The 20,403-nt window shown below is 42.7% G+C and overlaps 1 protein-coding gene across 1 annotated transcript; it reads left to right on the forward strand.

The window, feature by feature from the left end:
- The first annotated feature begins 258 nt into the window (after positions 1–258).
- LOC139386591 (helicase for meiosis 1) lies at positions 259–20,399 on the forward strand. Its single transcript, XM_071132270.1, has 28 exons — positions 259–375; positions 1,254–1,358; positions 1,479–1,591; positions 1,841–2,126; positions 2,384–2,652; positions 2,963–3,004; positions 3,156–3,226; positions 3,310–3,442; positions 3,690–3,841; positions 4,448–4,525; positions 10,211–10,366; positions 10,668–10,868; positions 10,993–11,081; positions 11,179–11,222; positions 11,358–11,459; positions 12,446–12,591; positions 12,784–12,878; positions 16,435–16,568; positions 17,025–17,072; positions 17,189–17,269; positions 17,550–17,641; positions 17,834–17,940; positions 18,027–18,074; positions 18,302–18,399; positions 18,530–18,664; positions 19,605–19,690; positions 19,913–19,996; positions 20,176–20,399. Exons 2-28 carry the CDS (start codon positions 1,288–1,290, stop codon positions 20,335–20,337), a joined length of 3,123 nt encoding a protein of 1,040 aa, XP_070988371.1. The 5' UTR covers positions 259–375; positions 1,254–1,287; the 3' UTR covers positions 20,338–20,399.
- The last annotated feature ends 4 nt before the right edge of the window (positions 20,400–20,403 follow it).

Consider the following 20,403-nt stretch of genomic DNA (forward strand, 5'->3'; position numbering starts at 1 on the left):
ATCTCAATACAGTTTTCTGTTCCCAAAACAAGAATATGTTATGAACAAGGTGGATTACGTTTTTAAAAATCGCGCTGTTTATAAGGGGTGCAAAGGCGAGGTGAATTATTGCACACGCGCACTTCACAGAGGAAGAGTCCCTAACGGAAATATGCAGATGAGCTAGAACGCGCCAATAGGATCTCGCTAGCTCGTGCTTTGCTCTGCCCACCTCGTTTCTTGTTCTGCCCACAATCACTCATTAGTTCCCGTTGGAAACGACAGGCTGTGGTCTATCTTGGTTTAGTTATATAAATAATTGCTCTCCCTCGAGCGGGTATCATCAGCGTCTAGGCTCGAGACTAGTTCTTAGTAGTAGTACCCCCACCGAAACAGGTAGGCTAAAAATGATTTTACTTACTTGAATTATCTATTTACACGCCACCCGTCAGTTTGAAATATAATACGAATTAACAGGCTGTCATTCTTATGGTCATATAATACACATTTATATTTTGTCAAATAAGTCGCTTAACGACATGAAAGTGAGCCAACTTGCCTGCCTAGTTAGCTAACGTTAGCTTGCTAGGGGTTTTCCATTAGTTACCACAGCCACAAAGTACAAATAAAGTAAAAATTAATGAAAACAAAAATGTGCTTTTTGGTCTTATATCCTTATAAGGGATTAGCAAACGCAGTGTGGTTAGGTTTAAAGTCTAATTTTAAGAAGATAAATTGTAGAAATAGGCGGGGTTTATGACTTTGTGGCTGTGGTAACTAGTAACGATATTTGCTAGTCCTGACCAATAGACTGCCATCTTGCGTTGATCTGGGGTAGGCCTTTGCACAAAAAACATTTAGGCTTTACAGTATGTTTACAATTAAGATATTTTATGAGGTCTAGTCAGGCTACTGGCATTTTTTTTTTTTTACCTTTCTTACAATCTCTCCCAGTTGCTTCAAACCTAGGCAGTACCTATAAAGACTTTCCTGTTGTGGCAACATTGTCTGTCTCCTTGGTGCCCTGAAATGCCTGTCGGTGTCTGCTGCATACAGCGTGTTCAGAAAGTGTTCAGACCCCTTGACTTTTCCCACATTTTGTTCCATCACAGCCTTATTCTAAAACAGATTAAATACCCCATAATGCCAAAGCGAAAACAGATTTTTAGAAAAAGCAGAAATACCTTATTCCCATAAATATTCAGACCCTTTGCTCTGAATACTTTCCGATTGCACTGTATACCATGATTATGTCTAACTTTGTAATTCTACAGATGACTGTTGCATAGGCCTACATGACCTAATGAGATGTTGGACTCAGAAGACTGCACTTTGTCCCTGGATAACCTCTTCTTTGAGAGGCCAGTTGTCCACAAAGTGTGAGTCGTAAGAAACAACCTGCATCCCACAGTCATGCCCCACTAGATTTGTATTTAGCAAGAGCAAAGTTCCTAGCCATGTTAAGCTGAACCCTTTTCCTGCCCTCCTCCCGTCTCCAGAAAGCCACTTTGTCAAGAGCAGAGTTCTTGGCAGTTGGAACCCCCTCTGTCCCTCTCCCAGATCCCAGACACTCAGGACATCCAGAAAAAGGCAGAGGATCTTTCATCATTCAGTAAGTGGCATTTGAAGTGATTAAATCATTTGAGTAAATTCAGTCAATACTGTAAGCGCCAGTTTCCCGGACCCGGACTAAGCCGAGTCCTGGACTAAAATGCACTTTCAATGAAAATTATATTTTGAAAATGAATTTTAGTTCAAGACTAGGCTTAAACTGGGTCTTGTTTTAAGTCATGTCCCTTCCTGTCAATCATTGCATTATCATGTCGTCTATCAAATCCCTTTCTGACCATCTCCAATGCAGGTTTCTCTCAGAAGTCCAACAAATTCCTTCCCCCTTTGAAAAGAGCAGCTGACGGTGATGGTTTCACTCCCAAGAACAACAAATTAAATCAGAATACCAGTGATGGAAGAAAAGAACCTGAGGCACAGGGCGGGTGTGCCCTTTGGTCTCGGGAAGACTTCATGAATAAATCCCAGGATACCACAAAGGTTAGAGGTCGAACTAAAACCCCACATGAGTCTGGTCATGCACTGGAGCAGAAACATTTCCCTTTGGAGTTCAGCCAAAGCCCACCTCTACGGAGAAGGTAAGCCGTTCAAGTGAAACTAATGAGGGTGCATACTGTGCATTCAGAATACATAGTAAATGTCAGTGTCCCCCATCATGTGTCTTCATCAGATACTATTGTTTTGAAATGTAATGGCGTCTGTCAGAGCCCTTCTGAAATGGCACCTTCTTTATCAAATACATGGCTGTACTAGTTACATCATGATATGTGGGATATCACTGTAAGCACTTATGATCTCTCTACCTATAAATTAAATAATCTCTTTGTTGTTACAGTTTGTTCAAACCTCCCAGTGGTCAGGTGTTGAACAGCAGTGCAAACTCAATCAGAGGCCTCAACCAGGCACGACCCAGAGTGCAGCAAACCTTCGACCAGGTTTCTATGGCGACAGAGCCTCGGCTGGCAAAGCAGTTGGCAGCAGGCTCCGGCCCCCTCACCGATCTGGGCCCGCCTACAGCCCTGGGACCACCACAGAAGACACAGGACAAGGGCACCAAGAGGGCTCATGTTCTCCCCATGACACCCCAACCCCTTCACATACAAAGTAGTACTGCACAGACTGAACCCAACACCATGTCTGTGTTTATATATATATAAATCATATACATATTGCTATGATGAGGTGTTGTAGCTGAAGAATGTACTCAGATGTAATGGTCATGGCTGCAGCCTGTCACTGTTCGTTAGAGCTTGATGAGGTGAAACGAGGTGAGCGCTACCCAATGCCCTCTTTGCTGTAATGACAGAAAAATACCACTAGGGGGTGGACAATATCTGCCATTTTGACTGGGGTTGGGTTACCACTGTCAGTGCGAATGTAAAATGAGATGTCTATGGATTTGTTTTCATATTAGGTACTTCTGGGCCTGGGATACTCCGACCAATCTCTGAAATCCGTATCCTTTTGCATCTGTTTTATCATCAGTAATAACACAAGGAATGAAAAGTTAATGAATACTTGATTGATGCATGCTTGATGATGACTACATGAAATCTAAGGAACAATTGTGGGCTGTTTGTTGGGTGTCCTTAATCAAATGAACACAGCTGCTAAATTTAGATCGGTCTTCAAAGAGTTCCCTTACTTCAACTACGTTCAATCAAAAGCCCTAGATGACGTAAGCATTCCGAATTGTCATCCAATTAAGAACAGCAAAACAGTATCCTTGAGACATTTTTATGAGCCATGTATGTTTTGCAGGTTCTATACACGGGTAAGAACTTTGTGGCTTGTGCTCCTACGGGCTCTGGTAAGACTGTGCTTTTCGAGTTGGCCATCATCCGCCTACTGATGGAGACCACAGAGCCCTGGAGAAACGTCAAAGCTGTGTACAGTAAGGCCCTCCAATTACAGTACTTAGTATCCTTCTCAAAAGCACTAGGTAAAAAGCACATTAAGAGCTGATTCATGCTACAGCCTGAATGCAGTCTTGATATCTGGTTTGTTGCTTACATGTAAGTAATTTATGACCTGACTACACCAATACATTCTACGTGTTAAAAATGTAAATTGATAACATTTTATAAAATGAAAACTGTATGATGAGCTGCATTGATTGAGAATGCTTCTGTCGTCTTCAGTGGCCCCCATCAAAGCTCTATGCAGCCAGCGCTTTGAGGACTGGAAGAACAAATTTGGGCCTCTGGGCCTGAGCTGCAAGGAGCTGACTGGAGACACAGAGATCGATGACTTCTTTGAGATTCAAGACGCCAATATCATCATGACCACACCTGTGAGTGACACCGTATCCCAGTGTACAGTATACTGTATGTAGTATAGCCTGTCACTGCGGACATTTTTATTTGTGTGTAATATGTAGCGCAATGAAGTGGCTGATCCTATGACCATAGCAGATGTGATTTCCATGTTGCAATAGGGGTTTGTTAGTGATGTGAGGATGGATAAATTCAGTTGTATCGAGACAATTCACGACCTGCAGTCAAATTACCTAGTGGCCTCATGGGTGGATTCTTATTAATATTTTTCATAATTTCATAATTAGTCAAAAAAAAAAAAAAACAGATACAAATCTGATGTTTCTATGTCAAATGGTTTTGTTATATTTCAGTCCTTCTGTGATGTATATTTAAAGTGTAATATTGGGATGGGAGCTCAAAATGGAATACATTTCAACTCAATATCTGACATGGTACAGGTGTTTGTTTGTTTAAGCCCACAACCATGTGTGTGATGTGTATACTTTTGTTTCAAAGTAGATTTGTTTAAGGCTACCAAGAAAGACTCTGTGTGACCTAGATTTAACCCACTGCAGGAAAAGGTTAACACTTTATTAACCAGTTCATGATAAAGCACAGACACATTTCTCTGTTTCTCGCAGGAAAAATGGGACAGCATGACGAGGAAGTGGAGGGATAACTGCCTGCTGCAGTTGGTCCGGCTTTTCCTTATTGATGAGGTCAAGTAGATACGTTTTTAGTATTTGATGTTCGGTTCAAAATTCCCTCCGGTAGGACTGCAACTATTTTCAGTACTTGGCCAAATAACACTCTGAAACAGCTTGGATAGAGTGAAACATTCTTTATTAACAGATTGTGATCTATAGAGGGCTTGCAGATGCGTCATGTTGGAAGACCAAAGTCAGTCTGATGGAAGTCCTCCAATCGTCCACATGGCTGGCTGCGTTTTGCTACCACCGGAAACTTTGGGAATATTGCCCATTATTTAGTTTGTCTAAGGACCCAGAAAACGGAGGCAGTGGGAGAACCTATTCAAGTAAGTAAATCTATTTTGAAAATGATCGAAAACGATGTATCATTAGCTAGCTTGCACCAGAAACTTAGTGTGCAGGGTCACTCAATTGAGCTGCTAACGTAATGTTTGCTAGTTAGAAAAGTTGACATACTGTATAGCTAGCTAAGTAAAATTAAATGTCACCAGCTTGCTAACTTCATATTATCTAGTTAGCTAGCTATTGTGATGTATTTATTGTTGTAACTCTAAATGTATTTGTAGCGAGGTAACTAGCCAACAGCCATGGAATAGGATTAGCTATCTGTCGCTGCTGTCAGAGAATGGAGAGTAGGCTACTCTGGATAGGGCAGGTACCTTTGTGGGAGGACATTTTTGAACGTATTCTCCAGTTCCAGTCCCCAGCTTAAAAAAAACTAAGTACAGATAGATATATCTACATAATATTCAGTGCTGTCTAATTTGAGGATAATGCGCCCTGTTACTTTGTAATGTTTTCTGTCCTCAGGTACAAAGAGCTGTGAAACCCTGTCTGCAGATGGTCCCAAGAGAATAAGGGGCCATTCTTGTATACCATGGATTATATGTGTACCTATGTTCGCAAATTTAGTGAACAAAAATACAGTATTTGTCACACAATGTATAAACCTATTACAACTGGAGCAGGCCAACCCTGCTGGGTGTGCAGGCTTCTGTTTCAGCCCAACACTGACACACCTGATTCAAATTCAATTTTATTTGTCACATACACATGGTTAGCAGATGTTAACAATTCTCCAACAAGTACCTAATACACACAAATCTAAAAGGGTGAACGAGAATATGTACATGTAAGTATATGGATGAGCGGTGGCCTAGCGGCATAGGCAAGGTGCAATAGACGGTATAAAATACAGTATATACACTACCGTTCAAAAGTTTGGGGTCACGTAGAAATATCCTTGTTTTTAAAGAAAAGCACATTTGTCTGTTAAAATTGATCAGAAATAGTGTAGACATTGTTAATGTTGTAAATGACTATTGTAGCTGGAAACGGCTAATTTTTGATTAAAGAATAAATAAAACTGGCCTTCTCTAATACTACTTGAGTATCTGGAGCATCAGCATTTGTGGGTTCGATTACAGGCTCAAAATGGCTAGAAACAAATAACTTTCTTCTGTTTTGACATGAACAATGTCTACACTGTATTTCTGATCAATTTGATGTTATGTTAAAGGACAAAAAATTTGCTTTTCTTTCAAAAACAAGGACATTTCTAAGTGACCCCAAACTTTTGAACGGTAGTGTACATGTGATATGAGTAATGTAAGATATGTAAACATTATTAAAGTGGCATTGTATGAAGTGACTAGTGATCCATTTATTAAAGTGGTCAGTGATGTAGACAGCAGCCTCTCTGAGGTAGTGATTGCTGTTTACCAGTCTGATGGCCTTGAGATAGAACCTGTTTTTCAGTCTCTCGGTCCCAGCTTTGATGCACCTGTACTGACCTCGCCTTCCGGAGGGTAGCGGTGTGAACAGGCAGTGGCTCGGGTGGTTGTTTTCCTTGGTGATCTTTTCGGCCTTCCTATAGGTGTCATGGAGGGCGGGTAGTTTGCCCCCGGTGATGCGTTATGCAGACCGCACCACCCTCTGGACAGCCTTGCGGTTGAGGGCAGTGCAGTTGTGATACAGCCCGACAGGATGCTCTCAATTGTGCATCTGTCAAAGTTTGTCAGGGTTTTGGGTGACGAGCCAAATTTATTCAGCCTCCTGAGGTTGAAGAAGCGTTTTTGCGCCTTCTTCACCACATTGTCTGTGTGGGTGGACCATTTCAGATTGTCTGTGATGTATATGCCGAGGAACTTAACTTTCCACCTTCACTGCTGTCCCTTCGATGTGGATCGGGGGGTCCTCCCTCTGCTGTTTCCTGAAGTCCACGATCATCTCCTTTGTTTTGTTGACGTTGAGTGAGAGGTTGTTTTCCTGACACCACACTCCGAGTGCCTTCACCTCCTTCCTCCCTGTAGCCTGTCTCGTTGTTGGTGATCAAGCCCACTACTGTTGTGTCGTCTGCAAACTTGATGATTGAGTTGGAGGCGTGCATGTCCACGCAGTTGTGGGTGAACAAGGAGTACAGGAGGGGGCTGAGCACGCACCCTTGTGAGGCCCCAGTGTTGAGGGTCAGCAAAGTGGAGATGTTGTTTCCTACTTTCCCCACTTGGGGGCGGCCCCTCAGAACGTCCAGGATCCAATTCACAGGGCGGTGTTGAGACCCAGGGCCTCCAGCTTGATAATGAGCTTGGAGGGTACTATGGTGTTGAATGTTGAGCTGTTGTCGATGAACAGCATTCTTACATAGCCATTCCTTTTGTCCAGATGGGATAGGGCAGTGTGATGGCGATTGCGTCGTCTGTGGACCTGTTGGGGCGGTATGCAAACTGAAGTGGGTCTAGTGTGACAGGTAAGGTGGAGGTGATATGATCCTTGACTAGTCTCTCAAAACACTTCATGATGATAGAAGTGAGTGCTACGGGGGAGTAGTCATTTAGTTCAGTTATCTTTGCCTTTGGTACAGGGACAATGGTAGCCATCTTGACGCATATGGGGACAACAGCCTAGGATAGAGAGCGATAAACACAGCATCAATGTATCGAACATAATTAGTTAATAATCAAGTGTGCTATTGCTGGCCTGGAACAAGTCTGCTCACCCAGTAAATCAGGGGTCAGTTGAGTGAGGTTAGCCACTTCTGGTATTGACTTTTTTTTGTTCCCTTGAAATTATGCTTTAATAGCAATAGCCTGCGTGTTACTAAAATGTCAAACCTTTACATATGAGTTAGCTTACTTGTACACTTTGAAATTATATTAAATAGTATTGATTCTTTGAAGTGTTTAAAGTTTTAATTGTTAAGTTAACTATTATTCAAGAATAACTAGTGTCGATGTTGATTAATCACAGATCCCAATCCTGCAATAAAGAGGGGACTATGTCTCTAATTTGTGTTGTTTGTGTTGTATTCTCAAATTAACAGTACCTTTTTGTTCAGTCATAAGCTCTCCAATTAGTTGTATTTGATTGTCATAATTTTTTCAGGATATGTGAACCCATTTTTTAGCTGATAATGGCATGCAGTGCCAATGCAGCCATATGCCTACAGTAGTGGTTTCCCAACTCCAGTCCTTGAGTACCCCCAATGGCACATATGTTTGCTTTAATCCTGGACAAAATTACCTGATTAAATTCATAGGGCCTGATGATTAGTTGAAATAGGTGTGTTTGTCCGGGGCAACAAAAAACTACTGTTGGGGGTACTCGAGGACCGGAATTGGGAACCACTGGCCTACAGTATGATGGCATTAGCCTTATGGGCATTTGTAATGCACCCCTTGACATTGTGCATCTGAAGCAGAGAATAGCTTAACTCACACATTGTTTACATATTGTTCAGCTCTTTGTTCTCAATTTAAAAACAATACCAGTAGACAAAGAATGAAGCTAATCAGTTATACTAAATTTTGTACATGCCTTGTGCTGTGCAAATCCAACCATTGTGCAAATCCAACCCTTGTAATCTCGGTGGAAGCAGATAATGGGATCCTTCACTTCAAACACACACAACTACTACCACCAAGTTCAATACCAGATACTTTTCTCCCAGAAGGTCTGAGTGGCTACACAGCAATTGCATTGTCGCTGCTAAATGTGTTTAAATTGTAAAAGAAAGAAAATAGTTGGGCTATAAGAAATATTTTTTATTCAATGGGGCTAGTCAAAGCATAGATGACAACACTTTTCATTTCACCCATACAACAATACAGCCTATTATTAAAGTACAGTATGTTTACAATATCATAAACAATAGTATTTTACACGCTCCAAAGGACATTTTATATATCCACATGGTCTAAGGAGGCACTTTTGTCATGAAGACAAGGAGAAGGCGCTCTACTCAAATGACACAACAGGATTAATTGAAATTGTCCAAAGCACAGCATATGGCAACCATCTCGTATAACTGAGCGATGTTTCCTAAAGTAGTAGACGCTGATGCTGCTGCAGCACCGCTCATCTTCACAGTGGGAATCCAGTCGACGTGGGTGTCTTGATAAGAGGTCAGCTGGTGAACCTACAGTAGTACATAAACCAATTAAAAGCACCCCTGATGTTAGAATAGCACTTATTTAGGTCAACTATACCACCAAGGCTCTTAATTGTTCGATTGTGTTTAATTCATTCAGGTGTTTTAGTGTCACATAAAGATTAAATCTATTGTTGGGATGGAACAACGAATAGTCAACAAGGCAGGTTGTCCTATCCCATTGAGGCCTGCCTCTGTCCTATGATGTAATGTCCACACATTTTCCCTCTTATGAATAAAGTTCTCAACAAAATATCATTGGTTTATCATATTAATATTTTGGAGTTATTTTGGTCAATAATTGTCCTCCAAGCTATATGTGTTACAATTTGCATCTCCCCTTTTCATGGTCATGGCTAGAAGGGATCAAGCTTTTGTCAAATTAGTGTCATATTCTAGATTACATGGTTGCATTCGAGACAAGGTCGTTTTTCTTGATCTGTTGTCAGTAGAGTAGGCCATCGTATCAAATACTATTCTGCTAATGTCTCCAGTCCTATAAAGTGTAGAAGAATTGCATCAAATGTATATCAAAGGCCACATTTTTTCCCGGTGCTAAGCGTTTATTTATAGCCTAAATTATCACTATCCAATCTACTCATCACATTAGGAATAGAATACTTACAATAGTCTGCAAATGCAATGATAGAGGCATGCAATCCCTTGTTATAAAGCTGCCTTTCTATGGTGAAAAAATTGCTTCCCCAAAATGTGAAACTCACTCTACACATGCTAATAGCTAGACTACAAGCTATCTAGTTAGCTACTTTTGGGTAACTTAGTGTTGTTAACACCTGGATAGCATAACAGCTAAACTAAATTCGAAATTGGTCAGACTTGATTTACCAGTGATGAAATGATCGTAGCAGACCCTGTACTGAGAGCTGTCTGGATTCAGGTATTGACGGGCAAAAAGGTTTCTTCGCATTTCTGACAGCTCTCGAGTCTTATCTCATTGGCGTAACCAATTGTGTTTCATGATTGCGGGGAACATATTTTTCCCCCGTTGTCTTTCCTGCCTTGTTAGAGCAGCCAACGAATCCACAGAAAATGACCGTGGTGATGAATCAACTAGTTTTAGGCACTGTTGTCGTGCAGATTGAGGTAGCAACTCGTCTGTTGACGGAATTAATTCGGTGGTCTTCCAATAATGGCCGCCAGGAGGCATCGTATGTCAACTGCAAGCCCTCTAATATCTGTCTATTATTGTGTCATACATGTGTTAGATTGACAACTAAATATAATCCATCTTGGCTCTGTGTTTCCAGGTGCACGTGGTGAAGGACCCTATGCGCGGAGCCACACTAGAGGTGGTGGTGAGCAGGATGAAGGCGGTCCATGCCTACCGTGCAGCAGAGAACCCTCAGGAGGATGTATCCATGAGATTTGTGGCCGTCTCCGCCACCATCCCCAATACCAAAGATGTAAGTGGCTGAGGGTCAAAGAGGGGTGATGTCACACTTTGGCCATATGCAAATACTCTAAAGAGACTTCCTTCACTATAGTCATTCTTTCCCTTTCTGTTCATCATTTGCCATTCTGACACATGCATCTCCGTGTCTTGTTATGTTGTTATTATGTCCGCAGTCCTGTCTCCTTCAGAAAGAGTAAGGAAATAGGAAAGGCGGGAGCTCAATAGTATTGCTAGTTACTGATTATCATTAAACGGAGCATTTATTTGAAGAAATTACTTCTCCTTACTGGTTCAATGGTTTGGCATGGCAGATAGCAGACTGGCTGTGTGACGACAGAGACCCTGCTACTTGTCTGGAGATGGATGAGAGTCACAGACCGGTGAAACTGAGGAAAGTAGTGCTGGGTTTCCCCTGCAACAGCAACCAGACTGAGTTCAAGTTTGACCTGTCACTCAACTACAAGATGGCCAACATCATCCAGACCTACTCGGACCAGAAACCAACACTTGTTGTGAGGAACTCTCTTTGGGTCTCTGAAATGTAGACTTGACCAGTACCATATTTATACGTTTCAGTAAGTATTGTCATTGTTAATATTTCACACATAGGATTTTAAAAAATATTTTTTTAAACAGTTTTGTTCAACAAGGAAAGGAGTCCAGCAGTCGGCCACTGTTCTGGCCAAGGATGCCAGGTTCATCATGAGTATTGAGCACAAACAAAGGTTGAGCTACTTCCCTTTTCATTATTTAGAGATGTACAGGTATTCAATACACATTTCCTGCTGTTTAGTTTGATCTGATGGAATCCTCTGTTTGCAGGTTGGTGAATTATGCAAACTCTCTCCTGGACTCAAAACTCAGAGGTCGGTGGAGAATTTATAATCATTTATATTCCTTCTCTTCTGTACCATGTAGGCAAACATTGCTCATTGATTTGAATATAGCTATTTTTGCATTAGAAATGTGAAATTACTAGCCCAGTGTTTTCTCTTTTCCAGACTTGGTGTTGTTTGGAGTTGGTTTCCACCACGCCGGAGTTGACGTGTCAGACAGGAAGCGAATCGAGGAGGCCTTCAACATGGGAGACCTGCCTGTGCTGTGTGAGTATCTGCGTCGTTCCATGAGTAGAGTCCACGCTAAAACAGTTACAGAGTTGAATTGCTGTTAGCCAGACATTGGGAGATTCATGTGTGCAAAGCTCTTATTAGAGACTTGTCCAGAATGAGTCACAGGTGAGTCACTCAGCGCTGTAAATAATGATGTAAATGAGATATTTATGTATGTAATTTTCAATACATTTGCATACATTTCAAAAACGTTTTACTTTCTCATTATGGGGTATTGTGTGTAGATGGGTGAGGAAAAAACATATATTTAATCCATTTTGAATTCAGGCTTTAACACAGGAAAATGTGGAATAAGTCAAAGCTGGTTCTACTCTTTTTGGCAATTTTCTGGTGTTTTGTGGTGGAAAACTGAGAATAAGAGAATAACACTTCCCATAGGCTAGAAAGTTTTAAAAATGATTGTTTTGTTTGTTTAACTGTTACACGCAACAAGCTTCACAAGGGGATTATGGCTGGTTTAAGATGAAAACTGTAACCCTGTTTACGGTCAACCCAGTTAGTTTCATGGCACTTACTGAAGTCCTTTTATTTAACCCCTTGAGACGGGAAAGCATGTTTTTTATGAAGTTGAACATCTGCTCTTTATGAGAGAATGTTAAAATGAGATTAAATTAATAGTTTTTTTTATTTTTATATGAAGTTACACTACTTAAAATGTACTCTATTTGTGGAACGACCCTTCTATCCTCCATTACAGGCCAACCGTATGTGTTACCAGTCACAGTCATGCCAGTAGAGTGGGTTTAATAAAGATTAGTGTCAAAATATACTGTGGATGTGGCTAAATATAGAAAAGCTTTTCGTTATCTCAGCCTATATTTAGTGCATCCTTCACCGACAATCTTCCTCCATACTTCAGGATCAGAAACATTATTGACCTTAACATTGTCATGGCACATGTTTATGTAATATGAAATACCAAATAAATATTGTGTGAAGTTATTGGGGAAATGTCTCAGTTACAACTAGTACTCTGGCGATGGGGGTGAACCTGCCAGCCCACCTGGTGGTAATCAAGTCCACCACGCACTACATCGGGGGCGCCTGTGAGGAGTACAGCGAGGCCGACATGCTGCAGATGATTGGCCGAGCAGGCCGGCCACAGGTACGGAGCACAGACAAACCCTCAAGTAGCCCCAGACTCCCAGCATGCTTAGCTCGTCAGTGTACTGTACAAGTGCCCAGTTTTAAAACAGCCCTTTTAGCATCTTTTCATTTGCTTTGTGAACTGTTTGTCTACCGCTCGCAAAAAGCATAACCTCTATCTCCAGCTTTGCCTTCGATGTCTCCTCTCTAGTTTGATACATCAGCGACCGCAGTGATCATGACCAAGACTCAAACCAAAGACAAGTACATGCAGTTCATGAATGGAGCGGAAATCATCGAAAGCAGGTATGGGGACATTACTTTTTACAGACCACCAAAACCTAATTTGACTTAATTTTGTTTTAAATGAATTTACAGGTGAAGTCGAAAGTTTGCATACACTTAGGTTGGAGTCATTAAACCTCGTTTTTCAACCACTCCACAAATTTCTTGTTAACAAACTATAGTTTTGGCAAGTCGGTTAAGACATCTACTTTGTGCATGACAAAAGTAATTTTTCCAACAATTGTTTACAGACAGATTATTTCACTTATGATTCACTGTATCACAATTCCAGTGGAACAGAGGTTTACATATACTAAGTTGACGGTGCCTTTAAACAGCTTGGAAAATTCCGGAAAATAATATCATGGCTTTAGAAGCTTCTGATAGGCTAATTGACATTATTTGAGTCAATTGGAGGTTTACCTGTGGATGTATTTCAAGGCCTGCCTTCAAACTCGGTGCCTCTTTGCTTAACGTCATGGGAAAATCAAAAGAAATCAGCCAAGATGTCATGCCCTGACCATAGAGAGCCCTCAGGGTTCTCTATGGTGTTTTAGGTCAGGGGGGTTTCTAGGTATTATATTTCTATGTTGGTGTGTGTATGGTTCCCAATTAGAGGCAGCTGTCCTTTTTCCCACCTGCTATGTGGGATATTGTTTTGTATGAGTGCCTATGTGCGCTACGTATTTCACGATCGTTATATCTTTGATGTTTTGGAAGTTTCACTATCGTTAAAATGTGGAACTCTACTCATGCTTCGCCTTGGTCCAATTATTCATACGACGGTTGTGACAGAATATCCAACCTAAACAGGACCAAGCAGCTTGCCCAGAAGGTGAAGGAGAGTTGGTCATGGGAAGAGATATTAGGTGGATGCGAGACTCTTCCTTGGCGGGAGTCGCCGAGGAGTAAAGGAGGACAGCGACGACGCCGGGGTCCGCAGCCATAAACAACCCAAGGGCAACCCCAAGATTTGTTTTGGGGGGGCACAAGGTGCGGTCGGCCGAGCCGAGGAGAGAGCCAGAGACCGTCTGGGAGTCGATGGAGCAGTTTGAGGAGGGATATCGGAGAGAGATGTTGGTTAGGACTATGCTGCAGCGCAGGTGTTTTGAGGAGCGTGTCATCAGTCCGGTGCAACCTGTGCCAGCTCCACGCACCAGGCCTCCAGTGCGCCTCCCCAGCCCGGTATGTCCTGTGCCGGCTCCCCGCACTCGTCCACCAGTGCGTGTGTACAGTCCGGAGTCTCCAGAGCTTCCAACGACGGTTCACAGTCCAGAGCTTCCAACGATGGTTCACAGTCCAGAGCTTCCAGCGACGGTTCACAGTCCAGAGCTTCCAGCGACAGTTCACAGTCCAGAACTTCCAACGACGGTTCACAGTCCAGAGCTTCCAACGACGGTTCACAGTCCAGAGCTTCCAACGACGGTTCACAGTCCAGAGCTTCCAGCAACGGTTCACAGTCCAGAGCTTCCAACGACGGTTCACAGTCCAGAGCTTCCAACGACGGTTCACAGTCCAGAGCTTCCAACGACGGTTCACAGTCCAGAGCTTCCAACGACGGTTCACAGTCCAGAGCTTCCAACGACGATTCACAGTCCAGAGCTTCCAGCGACGGTTCACAGTCCAGAGCTTCCAGCGACAGTTCACGGCCCGTAGCTTCCAGTGACGGTCCATGGCCGGAGCCTTCCACTGCGCCAATGCCCAGTCCATGCATGGCGTTCAGTCCCGCTCCATGGCCGGAGCTTTCCTCTGCACTGGTGCTTAGTCCAGGCACGGCATCCAGTCCCGCTCCATGGCCGGAGCCTTCCTCTGCGCCGGTGCCCGTCCAGTCCCGCTCCATGGCCGGAGTCTTCCTCTGCGCCGGTGCCCAGTCCGGGCACGGTGTCCAGTCCCGCTCTATGGCCGGATCCTCGGTCTGAGCGGGTGCTACGTCCCGCACCCGAGCCGCCACCGACGCTAGTTGTCCACCCTAACCCTCCCCATCTAGTTTCAGGTTTTGTGGTCGGAGTCCGCACCTTTGGGAGAGCCCTCTGGGTTCTCTATGGTGTTTTAGGTCAGGGCGTGACTAGGTATTCTATTTCTATGTTGGTGTGTGTGTGTGTATGGTTCCCAATTAGAGGCAGCTGAATATCGTTACCTCTAATTGGGGATCATACTTAGTGTGTCCTTTTTCCCACCTGCTATGTGGGATATTGTTTTGTATGATCGTTATATCTTTGTTGTTTTGGAAATTTCACTATCATTAAAATGTGGATCTCTACTCACGCTGCGCCTTGGTCCAATTATTCATATGACGGTCGTGACACAAGACCTCAGAAAAAAATTTGTAGACCTCCACAAGTCTGGTTCATCCTTGGGAGCTATTTCCAAACGCCTGAAGGTACCACGTTCATCTGTACAAACAATGGTATGCAAGTATAAACACCATGGACCACGCAGCCGTCATACTGCTCAGGAAGGAAACGCGTTCTCCTAGAGATGAATGTACTTTGGTGCGAAAAGTGCAAATCAATCCCAGAACAACAGCAAAGGACCTTGTGAAGATGTTGGAGGAAACGGGTAAAAAAATATCTATATCCACAGTAAAACGAGTCCTATGTCGACATAACTTGAAAGGCTACTCAGCAAGGAAGAAGCCACTGCTCCAAAACCGCCATAAAAGAGCCAGACTAGGGTTTGCAACTGCACATGGGGAGAAAGATCATACTTTTTGGAGAAATGTCCTCTGGTCTGATGAAACAAAAATAGAACTGTTTGACCATAATGACCATCGTTATGTTTGGAATTAAAAGGGGAGGCTTGCAAGCCGAAGAACACCATCCCATCCATGAAGCACGGGGGTGATAGCATAATGTTGTGAGGGTGCTTTGCTGCAGGAGGGACTGGTGCACTTCACAAAAAGCGATGGCATCATGAGGATGGAAAATTATGTGGATATTTTGAAGCAACATCTCAAGACATCAGACAGGAAGTTCAAGCTTGGTTGCAAATGGCTCTTCCAAATGGACAATGACCCCAAGCATACTTCCAAAGTTGTGGAAAAATGGCTTAAGGACAACAAAGTCAGGGTATTGGAGTGGCCATCACAAAGCACTGACCTCAATCCCATAGAAAATTTGTGGGCAGAACTGAAAAAGCGTGTGCGAGCAAGGAGGCCTACAAACCTGACTCAGTTATATCAGCTCTGTCAGGAGGAATGGGCCAAAATTCACTAAACTTATTGTGGGAAGCTTGTGGAGGGCTACCCAAAATGTTTGACCCAAGTTAAACAATTTAAAGGCAATGCTACCAAACACTAATTGAGTGTATGTAAACTTCTAACCCACTGAGAATGTGATGAAAGAAAGAAAAGCTGAAAGAAATAATTCTCTCTACTATTATTCTGACATTTCACATTCTTAAAATAAAGTGGTGACCGTAACTGACCTAAGACAGGGAATTCTTACTAAGATTAAATGTCAGGAATTGTGAAAAACTGATGTATTTGGCTAAGGTGTATCTAAACTTCCGACTTCAACTGTATATGATACTTGTGTAGAGGATGGTGATGGTGATGTCCTATTGTTTGACCACTCAGCCTGCATACCCACCTGGTGGAGCACCTGAACGCTGAGATTGTCCTCCACACCATTTCAGACGTCAACATGGCCCTGGACTGGATCCGCTCCAGCTTCCTCTACATCCGAGCTCTGAAGAACCCCAGACACTATGGTCAGGGAAAAGGAGAGACACTGGACAGACCCCGGTCTCTATTAGTATTAGCCAGCAAATGTACAGCATGGATACAGCATTAGCATGGGTGCTAGTCTATTACATTACAGTTATTAGCCTGTGCTTACATCTCACAACATAGTGTCAAACAGTTGCTCAAAAGACCTGAGGACATATACAGTACCAGTCAAAAGTTTGGACACACCTACTCATTCAAGGGTTTTTCTTTATTTTTACTATTTTCTACATTGTAGAATAATAGTGAAGACATCAACACTATGAAATAACACAAATGGAATCATGTAGTAACCAAAAAATGTGTTAAACAAATGAAAATATTTTGTATATTTGTGATTCCTAAGTAGCCACCCTTTGCTTTGATGACAGCTTTTCACACTCTTGACTGGTACTGTACATGAGGAGAAAACAACTTACTGTCCGTGCGTTTTTATGCAGGCTTTTCCACTGACTTGGACCGATGTGGAATCGAAGCCAAATTGCAAGGTGTGGCATTGCTGTTTTTGTCTTTGTTGTATGGACTTCTTATCTGAGAAGACAGAATATCTCCATCACGATAGCATTTGTGTGACTGAAGAATCTCTCTCCCCATCCTGCTTCAGAGCTCTGTCTGAAGAACTTGAATTCCCTGGCCTCCATTGGTCTGATCTCCATGGATGAGGATGTTAACATCAAAGCTACAGGTTGAGAGCGGCTGACCATTTTGGTTCAAGAGGCTACTATGGCCATTTACTGTTTGTTACATTGTTTATCGTCAGAAGTGTAAAACAACGTGCAAACCCTGTACATGTTTGGTGTTATTCAATGATACAGATAGATGTCTCCTTAATCTTGGCATATTTCGAATTTTGTCAGGGGAAGGGGACATTTGACCCATAGACTTGCATGTGCTTTCCAGCATCCCAAAGCCATTAACTGAAATCTGTTATATCCTTGACATGTAATTGTGTTCATCCCGTACAGAGGCAGGCAGGCTGATGGCAAGGTACTGTGTTGCGTTTGACACCATGAAGCAGTTCAGCAAGGTGACAGGCACTGAGACCTTACCTGAGCTGGTAGGTATACAGTACCACTAGATGAATAGATGAGTTGAGTAGTCTCTAATTATGCACATACACTGTTTATATTGAGTGTCTGTATTGTGTTGTTTGTGCCGTTTGTGTTGTTTGTTACACAGGAAATTTGAATAGATGAGTTGAGTAGATTCTGTATTCCACTCAAATGGAAGCTGGGTCTTCTTCACACAGATAGAATTGATGGTGAAGGGCAGAGAGTTCACTGACGTGCAGCTGAGAGTGAACGAGAAGAGAACCCTGAACACGTTGAACAAGGACAAGAACAGGATCACTATCAGGTTTTAGTGGAATTCAATACATGATATTCCAATCAAATGCCCTGAAGATGGTGTAAATGCTGATATCTGGGCTTTTGTTTATCCAGGTATCCCATGGAGGGAAAGATCAAAAACAAAGAGATGAAGGTGAACTGGTAGGTCAAGCAGAGACCCCTACAGTGTACCAGCATGAGAAAATGGAGGGTGACATTGGAGAAGGCCATGTATTCTCTTTGGGTGAATCTCAAAAGTCTTTCCTTGAACCTTGGGTCTTTTCCTCCCTTGCGTCTTGAGGCGGAGACGAGGAATTAGGCACATGAGGAATCAAGGAAAGACCTTTGAGATTCATCCCTTCTGTCTCTCTACCGGTCTTCCCCCTCAGTTTGATTCAAGCCCAGTTTGGCTCCATTCCAATCCAAGAGTTTGGACTTGCACAGGACACAGGGAGAATCTTCAGAAATGGAGTCCGAATCAGCAGATGTAAGTAATCAATCACTTCACATTAACAATAGATGATTAGCATTGAGCCTCATTTGATAGACAACCTTGATAGACAACGCTTGAAAAACACTCTTCAGTAAGATAATGTCTGTGTTTTGAACTACATTAGGCTTGGCAGAGTTCCTGAACCAGCGCTCCAAGACAGGCTTCTCTGCTCTACTCAACTCCCTGATACTGGCCAAGTGCTTCAGGGCCAAGCTGTGGGAGGACTCTCCTTACGTCTCAAAGCAGCTGGAGAAAATAGGTAAGGAGACATAGAATACTGTCAATGAATACAGAACCTGTGTGCAAAATACTGTCAATGCTTGTAGAACAGTAGTAGGTTATCCTACTGTTGCTACGAGACCACAGGAGGTTGGTGACACCTTAATTGGGGAGGACGGGCTCGTGGTAATGGCTGGACGCGGAATAATGGAATGGTATCAAATACAGCAAACGCACGGTTTCCACGTGTGTGATGCCAGTCCTTTCGCTCTGCTCCAGACATTGAGTTTTCCTCCCCTCACCAGCCTCCACTGTCAGACACCCCTTTTACAAATGGAGTGGCTGCAGTTCCGACATTTTTTTTTCTCCTCCTGCACATTTATATATTCTCTACTTCACGCACAGAGAACAGGCTACTCAGGCGAATGGGGCTTGTTTAGTCAAGCTAGATCAAAGCCGAATCAATGTCTGCAAGGTCACATAAAGATAGTATTCTACATAACAGAACCCAACATAATAGCATAGTGTAACATTACTGGAAGACTGGAAGCATTTCACTGTAAGCATTTTCTCTCATGTGGCCAATACTCAAAAGCGCGCCAATACTAGGAAAATACACAGGTCGGCTAAGCTACAGTTTGTTAACGCCATCTGCTCCGGAATTCGCTCACTGTACATCCTTCGCAACGACACTGTAGGCTACTTCGAAGCAACACGGTGTATCTCAAGAAGATCTAAATGCGTATCGCCATCAAACTGATTGAGATCAAATGGTCGGTATGCAGATGCCGCATCTGCAGCCTTTTAAAAACCCATTGACCAACTGATTTTGTTCCCAGACAAATCAAAGTCATGAAAATTGCTGTAACCATAGACATATGACACTGAGATTGAGATGCTAAAAACAGAGATTTTATTTATAATATCATTTTATATATATATGGCTGTAACAACACAGGTAACACAGATATCTGATCCAGGGTTGTCTCTGTCGACGGCCATGGTGAACGCTGGGCTCACCACCTTCAACAAGATAGAGCAGACCAACGCCAGGGAACTGGAGCTGGTGAGAATAGCATCAACTGAGAATGACTGTAACTAGAAAAGTCATTAAACAACACTGTTGTCTCGATATCTCCAAATGGTTTATTGACATTGAGACCAACATGCAGTGTCACGGCTTTCGATCAAATCAGTCAGTTAAAAGACCTTTTTACATCGACAGTTGTCACAATGTGCTTTCACGTACAATAAAAGCAAATATTTGTTGTCCGTTTATGTTTTCTAGATTGTCAACAGACATCCTCCGTTTGGAAACCAAATCAGAGACGCTGTCATCAATCTACCCAAGTATGAAGTTAGTTTGGAGCAGGTAAAAATGTTTTGCTTTGGTGGAATTGTAGTTTGAACGGAAATGGTCATCAAGGTGAATCGTTGTAGAAATATTTGGTAGCAGGACGTAGCAGAATATTTTCCATACTTGTATCATTTAACATCAATGAATACATCTCCCCACAAGCTTTAATTTCGTTTTTATTTTTCACGTTTTAGCTTCCAAGATACAACATCGCCACCGCAGAGATTGTCGTGACCGTGAATGTGAAAAACCACGAACAGCTACTGTCAAAGAGAACCACTCATGACCACCACTATGTCACAATGATCATCGGGGACTGTGACAACAACGTGGTCTTCCTGCAAAAACTCACGTAAAGATTAGGACTGGCATTTCCAGAAATGTCGTCACACACAGACACGACCTGATACACACATGCATAG

This window comes from Oncorhynchus clarkii, chromosome 28 (assembly GCF_045791955.1).
Source record: "Oncorhynchus clarkii lewisi isolate Uvic-CL-2024 chromosome 28, UVic_Ocla_1.0, whole genome shotgun sequence".
NCBI classification, from domain to species: Eukaryota; Metazoa; Chordata; class Actinopteri; order Salmoniformes; family Salmonidae; genus Oncorhynchus; species Oncorhynchus clarkii.

Coding starts and splice junctions, on each gene's coding strand:
- LOC139386591 (XM_071132270.1), top strand. CDS start 1,288: ATGTTGGACTCAGAAGACTGCACTTTGTCCCTGGATAACCTCTTCTTT. Junction 1,592..1,840: donor AGAGGATCTTTCATCATTCA/GTAAGTGGCATT, acceptor TCTCCAATGCAG/GTTTCTCTCAGAAGTCCAAC. Junction 19,997..20,175: donor ATGAAGTTAGTTTGGAGCAG/GTAAAAATGTTT, acceptor TTCACGTTTTAG/CTTCCAAGATACAACATCGC.